This window comes from Macrobrachium nipponense, chromosome 25 (assembly GCF_015104395.2).
Source record: "Macrobrachium nipponense isolate FS-2020 chromosome 25, ASM1510439v2, whole genome shotgun sequence".
In the NCBI taxonomy this organism is placed as follows: domain Eukaryota; kingdom Metazoa; phylum Arthropoda; class Malacostraca; order Decapoda; family Palaemonidae; genus Macrobrachium; species Macrobrachium nipponense.
In genome coordinates, this window is record NC_087214.1 from 35,240,775 (window position 1) to 35,255,176 (window position 14,402).

At 38.6% G+C, this 14,402-nt stretch overlaps 1 protein-coding gene across 7 annotated transcripts in view; it reads left to right on the forward strand.

The window, feature by feature from the left end:
- Window positions 1–14,402, forward strand: part of LOC135199350 (coiled-coil domain-containing protein 102A-like) — an 82,314-nt gene that overhangs the window by 36,371 nt on the left and 31,541 nt on the right. For 6 of the 7 annotated variants that reach the window (XM_064227303.1, XM_064227301.1, XM_064227306.1 and 3 more), the window contains 3 exons: window positions 6,335–6,538; window positions 11,697–11,928; window positions 13,671–13,867. In XM_064227303.1, coding sequence (XP_064083373.1) covers window positions 6,335–6,538; window positions 11,697–11,928; window positions 13,671–13,867 — 633 coding nt within the window. The remainder of the gene's footprint in view (window positions 1–6,334; window positions 6,539–11,696; window positions 11,929–13,670; window positions 13,868–14,402) is intronic. The other variant, XM_064227308.1, reaches the window with a different exon arrangement.

Here is a 14,402-nt window from a genome sequence, read left to right on the forward strand (position 1 = left end):
ACAGCGTTCCTAACGACAAGTCGGCGCCTGTTGAGTTCCATATTCCACCTGACGATTCTAGAACAATCATGAGAACAGGCGCCTCCAACACGTGCGCGAATGCCTCTTTGCTGCAAACCTACTTGAAGAAAATGCATTTTCATTTCCTTTAATATATAATCCTTTGCTATAAAGCAATTACCATGACAAGAATGCAGTTTACATAGTATTGAATGCACCCAAAGGTTTTCTTAGGGTTTTTGACGATGTTCCGGCTTACGACAATTTTCGGCTTACAACGCGTCTCAAGAACGGAACCCCCGTCGTAACCCGGGGACTGCCTGTACTTCCGTTCATATTCTCCTTCTTCCATTTTACTTTTCACCCTCTCCTAACAACTGTTTCATAGTGTAGCTGCTTTGAGGTTTTCCTCCTGTTACACCTTTCAAACCTTTTTACTCTCAATTTCCCTTTCAGCACTGAATGATCTTGTAGGCCTTTGCCTGAATTTTGTATATTCCATTTCATTCAAGTCTATATGCTCATTAAGCTAATTTTTTTGTATCCCTAAAGCAGTAATGTAGGCTAGCTGCTGAATTCTGATTTCTTTCCTTCTCTTTTCATTCTTCTTGACTACCTCATATATCCTCTTTTATACCTGTACTCTGTAGTTACACTTACACTTTAGTGTACAGCTGTACCTCAGACAGTCTCTTTTTTTCCCCTCTTTCACAGTGTTTACTCATTCAAAATCTGCAGACTAGTGGTAATGATAGATCTGTAACCAGCTGTTGGTATTTGGCTGACTTTTGTGGGTTATAGCCAGGGTAGACATGAGCATGGGTCCAGCAACATCATCCATGGAAGAAAATTGAGTTCCATCTTAAAACCAGTCAGCCACCTTGAAGGGTGAGAGTCCACATTATTTTGGCTCAATCAAGTGTATAAATACTATATGTTAAGATCAGATGTTATTGTGAAGGCGAGTTGAACCCACCAGTGGTGTATTGAGAAGTATTTTGTTAATGATTGAAGTGAAAAATTGCTATTGGTTGTACATACTCTAGTTAACTTTTGATTAGGCTAACTCAGGAATGTAGGCTAAAGAAAATTATACAGTATAACGTTGAAAAATTATGAAGTTAAAATATATGAGTAATGATAAAATGATAAAAACCATTGTCAGAACTTAGCCAAGTAGTAGGCTAAGTTGGAAACTAGGCTATTTGTGTGTGGTATTACCTTGCAAGGCTATGATTGCCTACGGGCTTCATTTTTTAGGGTGTATTCTGTGATCCGGGATTTTCTGCGGTCCGGCAGTGGCCTGGTCCCAAGGCTTCCAGTTTTAAGAGGTGGAACTGTCAGACATGATCCTACCCTCATAAAGACTCAATCAGACTCAGGGAGACTTGGGATGTGTGATAAAACAAGTTAATTTAAAAAAATAAATAAACTTGGTGTTTCTCAACAAAACCTATCAATTAACACAGAGGTCTCTCCTCCCAGCTCCTGTAGTCTAGTGTTGATCGAGACAGCAGACAACACAGGGAATGACTGGCAGTTTTAGTTGGTGCTGGATGTGTGACCTGAGGTGAAATGTTCTTCTTTATATAGTACAGTGTCTTTAGAGGGCTGACTGCATGGATAGGCTCTTGTAAACTGACGTGTTATTATTAAAAAACTATTTTTATAGTAAACCTTATTACCTCTCTGTTATGCAGCTTTGACTTTTGCACCAGCAGGAGTAAAAGCGATGTAATATGGAGGTAAGTATTTAGAAAATAAATACTAAGTGAAGTAATTATATTTCGCTGCTTTCACAGAAAAATTTCCATGTTCCAACAAAGTTTGGAGACCTTCAACCTAAATGTTTGATATAGTTTAACAAAAATTATTGTACTTTCAGAATGTTTATGTAAGTCTATATGCAGTATGTATGTTAGTTGACTTATCTTTACATTTATCTTCATTTTCAATAGAGACTGTAATATCTGGAAAAGTTTTTGATTAAAGAAAATGACAAAATGGAACTGTCAGGAATAATATGGCAATTTGTTAAAAGCAGTCACTGATGAGCTAACCAGAATGTATAAGAAAGTGATAGAAGAGGGGGATGGAAGAGCGCAGTGGGAAAAGAGCATTAGAATACAGGCAGTCCCCGGGTTAAGATGGGGGTTCTGTTCTTGAGACGCTTTGTAACCTGAAAATCGTCAGAAGCTGGAACATCATGAAAAATCCTAAGAAAACCTTACTTTTAATGGTTTTGGTGCATTAAAAACTATGTAAACTTCATTTTTATTGCATTTTTCATCAAAAAAAAAAATTCAAATATTGATTATTTTGCATTGGTGTCATTTTTTCTGCCAGATCAGCGTCATAACCCTGGAAATAATTTCTGATGAATATAATTGAAAAGCGCCTTAACCTCGGAACGTCATAAGCCGAACCCGTCGTAACCCGGGGACTGCCTGTATCTGGGATCCGGTTTTATGGCGCTTCTCTAGCGCCATAAAATTTGCGATTTATGGCGCCGTAATGGGCCGAGTTCCGGTTATTGGGGCCATAGCATATCTAACAGAGGCTCCATTATGGCACCGATATCCGGTTATCAGTGCCGTAAGTTCCATAAATCACCGAGTTTCGGTTAATGACAGTTTTTGCTCATCAGGACACCTCTGAGATCGGAACCCTCACCGATAATCGGGACTGCCTGTAATAATACACAAAGAAAAAGGGCAGTGGTCTGCAGTTTGAGAAGTGTTAAGGGAGAGGCTTGTGGAAACTCCAAAGAAAATATTTGAGAAGGTGCAAGAGGGAAGGTTGTGAAGGACTTCAAAACTGTCGGTCATCAGTTTGGCTTCGTGCCAGGGAAGTCAGTGACAGGTAGTCTTGATGATTGATAGGAGTCTTGAGAAGTGATTCGACCTGAAAAATGATTTGACAAATAACACAGAAATAAGTAATTGGATGAGAGCTACAAATGGTTCATTGACCAAGTGATGGCGCTTTATCATGTCACAAGATTTATGATGAAGATTGCGGCAATGTTGTTTGCCGTCAGAGGTCAGTATCAAGGTGTTTATGGAAGGAAATTACAAAGGAATACAGAAAGGGAGATCATTTGGAGCTCCTCTCTGTAGGTGACTTGCTGTTTATGGCAAAATCAAAGGATAGGTTCTTGGAAATGTTGAAAGACTTAAACCAGAGATATGTAGAAGAGAGGATTAACAACTAAATTACGCTTATGGCGATTGGAGGTGCACTTTTGAAAGAAGCTATATAGATGGTGTAGTGGTGATTATAGTAGTGGTCCAGAAATGTCAGATGGTTTCATGGTTGAAGTTCAGTTGGTAGCACCCTTGCCAGAGTCCTGGATTTGATCCCTATGCACGTCGGAAATTTATTGCTGTTACACATGTGATTGTGTGTTGATTATTTCCAATAATGATACTGTATGAAGGGATATGTTCCAGACTGCCACAGCTTCAAGTCCTCTGCCGAGCTTATAAAAGCCCTGAAAATGACATATAGGGAGGAGTTATTGCCTCAATGGACATGGAATCCCTCTTCATGAATGTCCCTGTGGATGAAACAATCCAGGTAATACTGGACCGTGTGTATAGGGATGATTCCATGCTCCCATTGAACATCCCTGAGCATGCCCTCCAGACACTGAAATTTGCACCAAAAAGGCCCCTTTCTCCACCCACAGAGGCCACATGTGCATACAAAAAGATGGTGTAGCGACAGGTTCTCCCCTCGGAGTACTCTTCGCGAATTTTTACTCCGGTGCTGTGGAGTGTCAGGTATTCACCGCCATCGAGAAACAGTCAGTGTATGTCCGATACATTGACGATACCTTTGTAAGCGCCAGCATGAAGGAAGAAGTAGAACTCCTGCAACAAGCTTTCCACGACCACAGTTACCTCAACTTCACCGTAGAACATTGCCGTAACCGTAGCCTTCCCTTCCTCGACATCATCAACGGGCAACAGGAAGAGCGCTCTGTAACTCAAGTATATATGAAACCCACAAATCTGGTATGTGCCTGAAAGGGAAGAGTGAGTGTCCAGACAGATACAAATGCACTGCAATCAGCACCTTCAGCAGGAGACCTCTCTCACACTGCTTTTCTTGGCAGGACATACACACTGAATTAGAACGTGTTTGTTGTCCAGGTCTTTATTAACAATGGGTATTTAAATCGGGGCATCTCGAAATGCATCTGTATAACCATTGGTAAATGGTATCAGCAGGATCCTCACCTTGACGGCGTTCATGACATCACTCTCTTTTATAAGGGACTGTTTCACAAGAAGTACAGAGGACGAGCACGCCCTTTGAATCATCCTAAAGGATAGAAAGGAAAGTCTGCCTTATGGATTTGGGAAAAAAGGTGAAATTAGTCATATACTACAGGAGTAAAAGGACCAGTGGGCTGAGTATGAAGAACAACCCAGCCCCTTTGATACAGTACCCCCTGAAGAGTACCAATGTGGTCTACTGGTACAAATGCCCAGTCCGAGGATGCCTCGACACTTACATTGGTATGACCGTGATGAAATTCTTGAAGAGGATCTCCTGCCACGTCCAGGAAGGCACCGTCCATAATCGTGCCAAGAACGACCATAACATTAGAATAACATGGAAGGAAATAATTCCTAATATTGGAATTATTGATAAGGCAGCAGCCCATTGCATTCTTGTCCTCAGCCTGGTTGATGTTATTATGGACTCAGGTGTATTATGCTTGTTCATAAGTTATTCAATTTAGATGTTACCTCTTTCTCCTGTGCCCCCTCTCATGTAGGTAGGCATTTGACTCTAGCAAAGAAATGTTCTATAGCTTAATGTGGGAGGACAATGTATCATAGTGTACAGAGTATACAAGTTATGCTTTTCATTAAGGTCCCCGTCGGGGATTAGTGCCATCAGTGCACCTCACACAGTACACTGTAAGCTATAAGGTCTTGGCAGCGTCCCTTCGGTCCCCAGCTGCAACCCCTCTCATTCCTTTTACTGTGCCTCCATTCATATTCTCTTTCTTTCATCGTGCTTTCCACTCTCTCCTAACAATTATTTCAATGTTATTCTGAAACACCAAATTACCTCATAGGTCTAGCACTTAGACTTTGGCCTAAATTTCATGTTCCAGTTATATTCCTCGCTCTAAGGTTCTGCCTCCTTTCCCCCGGAATTGGGAAGACTATTCAAGGTTATGTCCATCTGAGGGTCAGTCACAAACTGAATGGCAAAAATTTGGGACTTGGTGTAGAGACGTCAGGGCATTCATCATCCATATGAGATTTTAAGCTCATTTTGAGTAGTACATCTTTAACCTATCTGTTCCTCGAAGTAGTACCAACTTACCAGCTATAGTAAGGCAGTGCTTTGTATTCTACGAAACAAAATTGATTTTACAGAATTTTTTTTTATATTTTACATCAAATCTTATTTTTGTAATATTTTTATTCCAGCTTCTCTTGAAAGAATAATTTGCCCTGTTTGAAATTTTACTTTTAACCTTTACTGATATTAATTAATATGTTTTGCAGAGTGGCTCTGAATGTTTGGCATTTTTACATGGTGTTAAATTCTCTCATTTAGCATGTCTTTTGGTGACCTGTTGACTTATACAAAGGTACTTATATATATTATGGTGAGAGCCTGTCTTTTGCAGCCCTACTGAGGCTTTCTTTTCCTACTAACTCTTGAGTATGGCTTAGTGTGTATTTGCCTAACCTGGAATTCAGTTCAGATTAATGAAGTCAATTTATTTTGCTATGATAATGCCCAAGCAAGCTATTACAAGCAGTCCCCGGTTATTGGCGGGGATTCCATTCCCAGGGGTGTGCCGATAACCGAAAACCACCATTAACCAAAACTCGGCAATTTATGGGGCCAATAAATGGTTATCAGCGCCACACGCACCCATGTGGCACCGATAACTGGAATTCGGCCCGTTATGGTGCCATTAATTGCCGATTTTATGGCACTAGACAAGCCCCATAAAACAGGATTGCAGATAACCGGGGACTGCCTGTATTGCATTATACACATTTATTCAACCTGCTGTAGGCTAACTGAGCTTTTTTTTTTATAGAATGCTTGCTGATAATGCTTAAGTGTGATTGCTTGATTTACTAAAGAATTTTTTTGTTGTTATTCTCACATGAAGTTTGGTTTCATAATTTTCATGATACACCACTTTTTCATAGAGGTATATACGTACATGTGTTGTTTGGTACTAGTCTAAGCAGTGCAGATATATTGTATAAAGTCAAGCATTTACAAGTATATCATGTTTGGAATTATTCTAACATAGTGGGCTTTCATTCACGACGTTTTGTTGCAGCGAGAAATTAGTCTTGCACCGCGAGTCTTCGAAATGGCAGGCCGAAGCGAATGAGCTACGCTCCCGTCTAGACGACATCAGAGCTTCTCGCCAGGAAGCGGTAAAGGAACTCGTTTCACTCAGGTCGCAACACCAGAAGGAAGTTCAGACTTTGCAGCTAGAAATGTTAGACGAGGCCTCTTCCAGAGAATGCGTCGACCGCAGGTTAGCAACTAGAGATTTTGTGGGTGATGAATGAGAATGCTTTATACAGGCAGTCCCCGGCTTACGATGGGGGTTCTGTTTTTGAGACGCGTCGTAAGCCAAAAATCACTGTAAGCCAGAAAATTGTCAAAAATCCTAGAAAACCTTAGTTTTAATACTTTGGGTGTATTAAAAACTATGTAAACTGCATTTGTATTGCATTTTTCATAAAAAAAAAACTTCAAATTTTGATTATTTGAGATGGATCTTACCTACTGTGAAATTTAGCTATATCTCCCTGCCGATTAGGCAAGTCAGCATTCAAACAAAAAAAATTGAATGGCTGCCTTGTATCTACTCTGAATTCTATTGAGCAATTTCAAGTTCAAGAATTGCTTAGTCTCCTGTACGTAGAGCCCTTGTAGCCTCAGGGCAAAAAATTTTCAGAATTTCCAATGCTCTTGGTAGATGTCTCATTCTTCCGTTGAGAAGAAATTAACTCTACTACACAATTCCATACAGTCCCATTAACGTAGGCATCTCCTTAACTGCTTGGGAGATGTTAAAATGTCCCCTCCCAATAATAAGATTTTCAAGTTATTATAGGATCTGTCCTTAATTTAAAACTGCCATGGCCTGGGGTCAGAAGCAGTGGTCTGTGTGTTGCTGTGGGTACCATTCTGGAGGAATTTTCAGCACCTGGAACCTTGTAGACATCAGTGATTTCTGTTTAGAGGAGATAAGACTTTTCACTGTCTACTTTCAAAGTTATCGTTCCATATGTACTTTCCTCGGTATTGCACCAAGTTCTTTTAGATCTTGCTGAGAACCAGCACTGTAAGGTGTTGACATTGAAGCCCCTTCACCTCTATATCAGTCTCTCTCTGCAGTTAAGATGCAGGTCTAAACTTTATCTGAATTTACTGTAAAACCTTTTATTTAGCAGTGGTTAATAAGTAAATTTATTGTCAGCACCCTTCTTTACGCTGGTAAAGGGAATGCTATTTTAGCTTTCTGCCTTCTGCCTTAGAGCTGAGGGTGATGTTAAGGCTATGCTTTACAGTTCCCTGTAAGAATTCCAATGTAACCTGTTTAGGAGAGAGGACACTTCTCTATCCTGTTGGGGCATTTAAATTTAAAGGTTAAACCTAGATCATTTTTATCATCCTTTTAGAAACCTTGAACATCTTTGTCAAAGGTAACATGCTGGAAGAGGCAAAGTTAACCTTTGGTTTTGCGGTTTTAAGAAAAACAGATGTTGTGGTCAAAGGTTAGCCTGGAAGAGGCAAAATTCAACCTTTTGTTTTGTGGTTTTAGAAAACCTAGCTGTCTTCTGCCAATGGTTAAGCTTAAAGGCAAAGTTAACTTTTTGTTTTGTGGTTTAAGAAAACCTAGAATGTATTTGTGAAGGTTAAGCCTGGAAGAGGCAAAGTTGACCTTTTGTGTTGTGATTCTTAGAAACTTATAACGCCTGTGCCAATGGTTAAACTTGAAGGCAAAGTTAACTTTTGTTTTGTGGTTTTAGAAAACCTAGAATGTATTTGTGAAGGTTAAGCCTGGAAGAGGCAAGTTAACCTTTTGTGTTGTGATTTTTAGAAACTTTGTCAAGGAACACAAGGTCCTCTGTGACATATTGGATAGGCTAGTGCATGTTAACTAGCTCCATATCTTCTACCTTTATTGAAGTTAGACATTCATAATGTGAGCAGTAGTTGCAACTTCACTTAGTGTTAAGTCAGTTTGTCTCTCCAGAATAGGATTGATGTGTCACAGTAGAAGTACAATTCAGTTCTTTGCCCGATCACTACCTTAAGTATGCAGAATTGTGTTTGAAAACAGTAAGGCCCTTAATCCGCTACTAGTAGTGGGTAGTCTTTTCCTGAACTGAAAAAAAGAGCAATTATTTAGGCTCTTTTGTTAAAATCCCGGGTTTTAATATTTTGGGGAGTGTGAAAGTACAAATTTTGTAAAGGTATTTATTTTAATTGACTCGTTTTATAGGGCTTTTGGACCCAGGCACAGGGGTCCCTCATTATTATTATTATTATTATTATTAATAGGGGTTAGTTTTTCCAGACCTCTGGCTCCCTCATACTGCTTGCGTTTCATGCTGGCTGAATCGAAGCAGTTTTCTCCACAAGGCTGCTCTTTGCTGCATACGTATGAGAGCCTTGCTCCCTGAGTGGAATCCAACTTCTGGTGGTAGTAAAATCCACCAAGGATTCCAGATCAGGTGAGAATATTTTGGGTTTCGTATAAGAAACCTTTAGCTCGAATGGCTGAGCCAAATTTTGTTAGCTGCACTACCCACCATCCTCTTCTTAATGTGGACACAGCTAAATTTAACAGTAGGTAAGATTCATCTCAAATAATATAAATTTTGATAATAAAATTTATTATTTGGATACTTACCTACTGTTAAAGTAGACCCACCCAGCCTCCCCACAACTTAGTGGGCTGTCAAGGAGAATTCTGACAAGAGCTAAAACATTCGAAACACACCTGGTGGAGAACAGGTAAACAAGGCAGTCATCCAGGCAGCCATTCGATCTTTTTGTTTGAATGCCGACTCGCCTAATCGGCGGGGAGTTATAGCTAAATTTAACAGTAGGTAAGTATCCAAATCATAAATTTTATTATGAAAATTTATATTATTTTGCATTTTTGGAGTCATATTTCCTCCACCAGACCGGTGTCGTAACCCTGGAACGTGCCGTAAACCTGGTAATAATGCTGATGAATATAATTGAAAAGTGCTGTAACCTCGGAATGTCGTAAGCCGGGGGCTGCCTGTAATTTGTCCATAGATTTTATGGAAGATACTTAAAGGTATAAAAACACATGGCATAAACAGATTTAGATTTAGACTTTGTCAAAAATAACCTGATAAGTTAGCATGAACACAGTATGAATTATAGGAACATATCTATGTACGATTGTTGACTATTATGTTATGTAATTTTTTAATAGTCTTTGAGTAATCATATGAAATAGGAGTGTGGATTGCCACACTTTTGTTGAATGTGTTAGTAATGCTGGTATGTGAAGGTTACACCTGACAATCAAAACAATATGGAAACGAATTTAAATGTAATGGAGCAAGTTGTATGTTTCTAGTGTTGGGTAACTTTATAAACAAAAATGGAGTATATTCAAGAATGCACTCAATCTAAATAATGGATGAACATTATAGAAAAAATTAAAAGATTTCTTGAAGATACTACATAGAATTATTGGAGAAGGTAAAGGAGAAAAGCTATAGTAAATTGGTGGCATTTACTATGCTTCATGTGAGAGAGGTCAACAACAGAGGCAGCCTTTATATTGAAGCACCCAGGCAAAAATGAGTGGTTCTACCTCTTATTTGTAGAATTTATAAAAGGCAACTGATTTCCCAAGACTAAAAGTTAGAAGGGCATTATTAAGCGGCAGGTACTAGAAGGACCCATTGAGTTACTGAATTTTCTCTACCATAACATAACGCAAGGTCTGGAGTGATGACAGTGGTAGGTGTATCTGGAGAATGTGAGATAAATGTTGGTGTAAATTTAATGTCCATCAAGGATCAGCTATTCAGTCCTTTATTATAGTAACAGAGGAATCTACAAAGTAATGCAAAGAAGAAGGCATATGGCAACTACCAAATGCATGTCTATTCATTCACTCTTTGTAGATGACCACCAGAGCGCATGTGTTGAAACGTTAGAGGATATAAACTAAGACAACAGATAAACTTTATTTACTACCTACACGTTGCGTGGTTGGTATGGTATTAGTATCCCACCTCGGTGGTCGCGGGTTCGATTTTCGGCCATTCCATTGAGGAGTGAGAGATGTGCATTTTTGGTGATAGAAGTTCACTCTCTATGTGGTTCGGAAGTCACGTAAAGCCGTTGGTCCCGTAGCTGAATAACCACTGGTTCCGTGCAACGTAAAAATACCAAACAAACAAAACAAACGTAAAGCCGTTGGTCCTGTTGCTGAATAACCACAGGTTCTGTGCAACGTAAAAGCACCATACAAACAAACAAACGTTGATGAAAGGAAGATTGTAAGACGAATGGCAAAGACTCTGTAAAAAGTGAATGACAGAAACAGACATTATTTTCATTGCTACTGCCTTCAGAGAAGGACTCCTCCATAAAAATAAGTATCATTATTATTGTAAATGGTATGTTTGTGATGGCAACTATTTTTACTTTGTGAAATTTGGAAGAAAAAAGTGCCATTTACACAATTGACTCTGTTTGTAACTGCCTTAACCTTTAAGAGCCGGGCTAAAAAAAACCAATATGCAGCACCCCAGACCAGGCAGAGTTTGAAATCGGCCAGTTTGAGAAAAAACACATCAATGGAAAGAGGAAGATATGCAAATGCACATGTTGTAAGGACAAAATTTCCAAAAAATTCTCCCTACCTTCCACGGGAAGTTGAAAGTAACTATTCACAACCCCTTGTGGTGCCTCGTTTACAAGACATTCGTAAATTTTACCAACTTTAAATGTTTTTTCTATTGAATAATTTTATTTTGTTTTGTAAAATTATAATTACAGCTCACTCAATATCAAAACAGATAAATAAAATCGGCAACAAATTCTTAGCATATTTGTTGAATCCACCCACCGCTCAAAACCTGTTATTTTACTCGTTATGATAGTATCCATCCATTAAGGGTTAAATAATTGCACTTGTAGCAGCCTGTAAAGAACTGCATTTTATGGAACTTGACTTTGTTTGTAGTAAGCTTAAGTGATTGCAGTTTTAGTAGTCTGTAAGCTAGGTACTCCATTTTTCCCATGCTATTTATGCATAACATTAATAAATGACCACATTATTGCATATGCATATATGTAGGTCTTGCTTGGACTTCTCAAGATGAAGTCATTTATTTAGGAAAAAATCAGCATTCCTCGAGGTACTGTGTGAGAACATTTGCATGTGAGATAATAACGAATTTGAGCTTTTTGGCCTATTGAGACACCTGCTGTGCAAACATGTAAGTTGTATGAATAGGCTTTTCGTGTACAAAGAGAAGTGGGCTTCATTTTTATATGTTAAGTTGATTTTTTATATCGAAGCTGTGTGCGTGTTACGGGTATGAATCAAAGGTTTGGTGTTTATGATAAGATTTCTTTTAGAAATTGTTTTAAATTTTATTAAAAATTTTCCTTCTGAGCAGATTGGCAGACTTGAGAGCCGAACTCGAACGTTTACAAGAAGAAAATGCCGCCGAGTGGGGCAGAAGAGAAAGGCTAGAGAGTGAGAAACTGGCGATGGAAAGAGAAAACAAGAAGTTGCGCGCTCAAGTGAGGGATTTGGAAGAGAGGCTGGACAAGAGAACCAAAATGGCAGCATCAACTCCGGATTCCGACGTAGCTCAGCTTAAGCAAGAGATTGCAGATAAGTTTAAGGTACGCAACAGAAATTTTAGCTGTGAGAGAGGAGACGGGAATGTAGAAGTTCCAAGACCAGAAGACCACAAAATCAGGTTATGAATGAAGACCTTTCAAGGACAAAGTCAACAGACTAGAATAAACTTAGGATGAAATAAGCCTCAAGAGTGAAACAAATTTTAGGAAAAGTCAATGAATAGAAGTAGAGAAAATAAAAAATAAAACCGATGCATCTGAATTTAGGAAAAATCGGCAGAAAGCAGGAATATTTTGCTCCTTGCTTAAATATCTGGAGGTTAGGAGATTCCACAACTGCACTGGGCAAACTTTTCCACATTTTAGCTGTAAACCAAAGTAAAACTCCAGCAGGCTGCTAGTCTAGGATTTTAGACACAGCACGTATAGGTAGAATGCTATGGGGGAAGCACTTCATGGTTAATCCCACAGAGGAAAAGTATGATGGAAAAACGGTTATAGTGAACCCCCCGTTCTTCAGATTCGTGGACTCATGCATTCGCGGATTTCTTGCTGGAATATATCCCCCCGTTGTTCGCAGGAAATTCACTTATTCGTGGGATTTTTCTATGAGAAATATCACAAATTCCATTTTTTTTTATCAATTTCATCATAAAATGCACTTTGTGTGATTAAACTTTAAAAAACTGGGTATAAGAATTTTTAGTGGGTTGTGATAAAACTATTAAAAAACTGGGTATACAAATTTTTAGTGGGTTTTTCTTGAGTTTTAACTAACAAAATAGGCCATTTCAAGCATTTTTATGATGGGGATTCCAACTACTATTTGAGGTTTCTAACTATTAGCGGGGGGTGGGGGGTTCTGGTACGCATTCCCCGCAAATACAGGGGGACCTCTATACTAGTGATTAACAATGATGACGATCATAGTGATAAGGGTGATAAAAGAAATTTGGGGTTATCTGGTAAGACAGCTCAATAGTACATTACGGGCAATCCCCGGGTTACAATAGGGGTTCCATTCTTGAGACACGTCGTAAGCCGAAAATCGTCGTAAGCCGGAACATTGTCAAAAATCCTAAGAAAACCTTACTTTTAATGCTTTGGGTGCATTGAAAACTATGTAAACTGCATTCTTATGGCATTTTTCATCAAAAAAAAACTTCAAATATTGATTATTTTGCATTTTTGGTGTCATATTTCATCTGCCAGATGAGCATTGTAGCCGTTGTAACCCTGGAAATAATGTCTGATGAATATAATTGAAAAGCGTCGTAACCTCGGAACGTCGTAAGCCGAGACCGTCGTAATTGTTGGATATGTATCTTGTTAATGATGATGTTCACAAAGACTTTTAAATTTACCTATTCCATTTTTCAAGAGAGCTTTAACAGTGTAAAATGGTTTTGAAAGAGATAATACACAATATGAATCCTTTGGATTATTCATTTGTGGTTATCAAGTTTAAGCTGCATGATTTCATGCATGATCTCAAAGCTTAGGTTTAATCGAGTAAAAGTCTTGAATGATATTACATACTGTAAATGTTTTTGGGCTTTGAACAGTTTAACTAAATATATATTCTTGGCCATGTCTTGATAAGTTATAACATAAACTTTATTAATCATGATAATATATGTATCATAGATATGAAAATGTTAATACAATATTTACATAGTAGATTAATTTTTAGTGCAAACTAACAATCAGAACTGCATGAATATGCATGTGCATCAGTTTGCAAGATACATAATGAATACACGACTTGATTCTTGTCTCTTTAGGAACTTTCCGAACTGAAGCATGCGCACGCAAAACTAAAGAAAGTGTTGGCTGACAAATCAGTCGAGCTGCAGCACTGCTCTCGACGTGCTGATCAGTACGAGAGTGAGGTGAAGCGCTTGAGAGCGAGAGTTGACGAGTTAAAGAAAGAACTGGCTGCTTCAGAAGACGAGGTTGACGCAGCTTCAAATAATATAAGGTAAGGTGTTTGTATATGTCAAGATTTTAAACGGACTTACAGTGTGCCCCCACTTATTCGCGGTTCAACATTCGCAGCTTCAGCTACTCGCGGATTTTACTTTAGGACATACTGTATTTATTCATGGAAAGCTCACCTTTTCGTGGATTTTTTCAGAGAGCAATTATGGTATTTTCATATCTTCGTGATTACTATATCCACATTATTCGTGGAAAATTCACCTGTTCGTGGATTTTTTCAGAGAGGAATTATACTGTATTTTCATATAATTTTCATGATTATATGTTTTAGGGTGATATTTTAAATTGTATCTGGTGTTTGAACTATTAAAATGGGCAGTTGTAAGCATTTCTAGAAGAGTTTCAATATTGTGGTATGCGCGGTTGGGTGTGGTACGCGCCCCCTGCAAATATTGGGTGACAGCTGTACAATATTTAATGTCTTTTTACCATTGTGATTCCTTATAATTGCATCATATGTTTTCTGTGTAAGTCAGTAGACTTTGGTACTTAATATTTAATGTTACACTACTCAC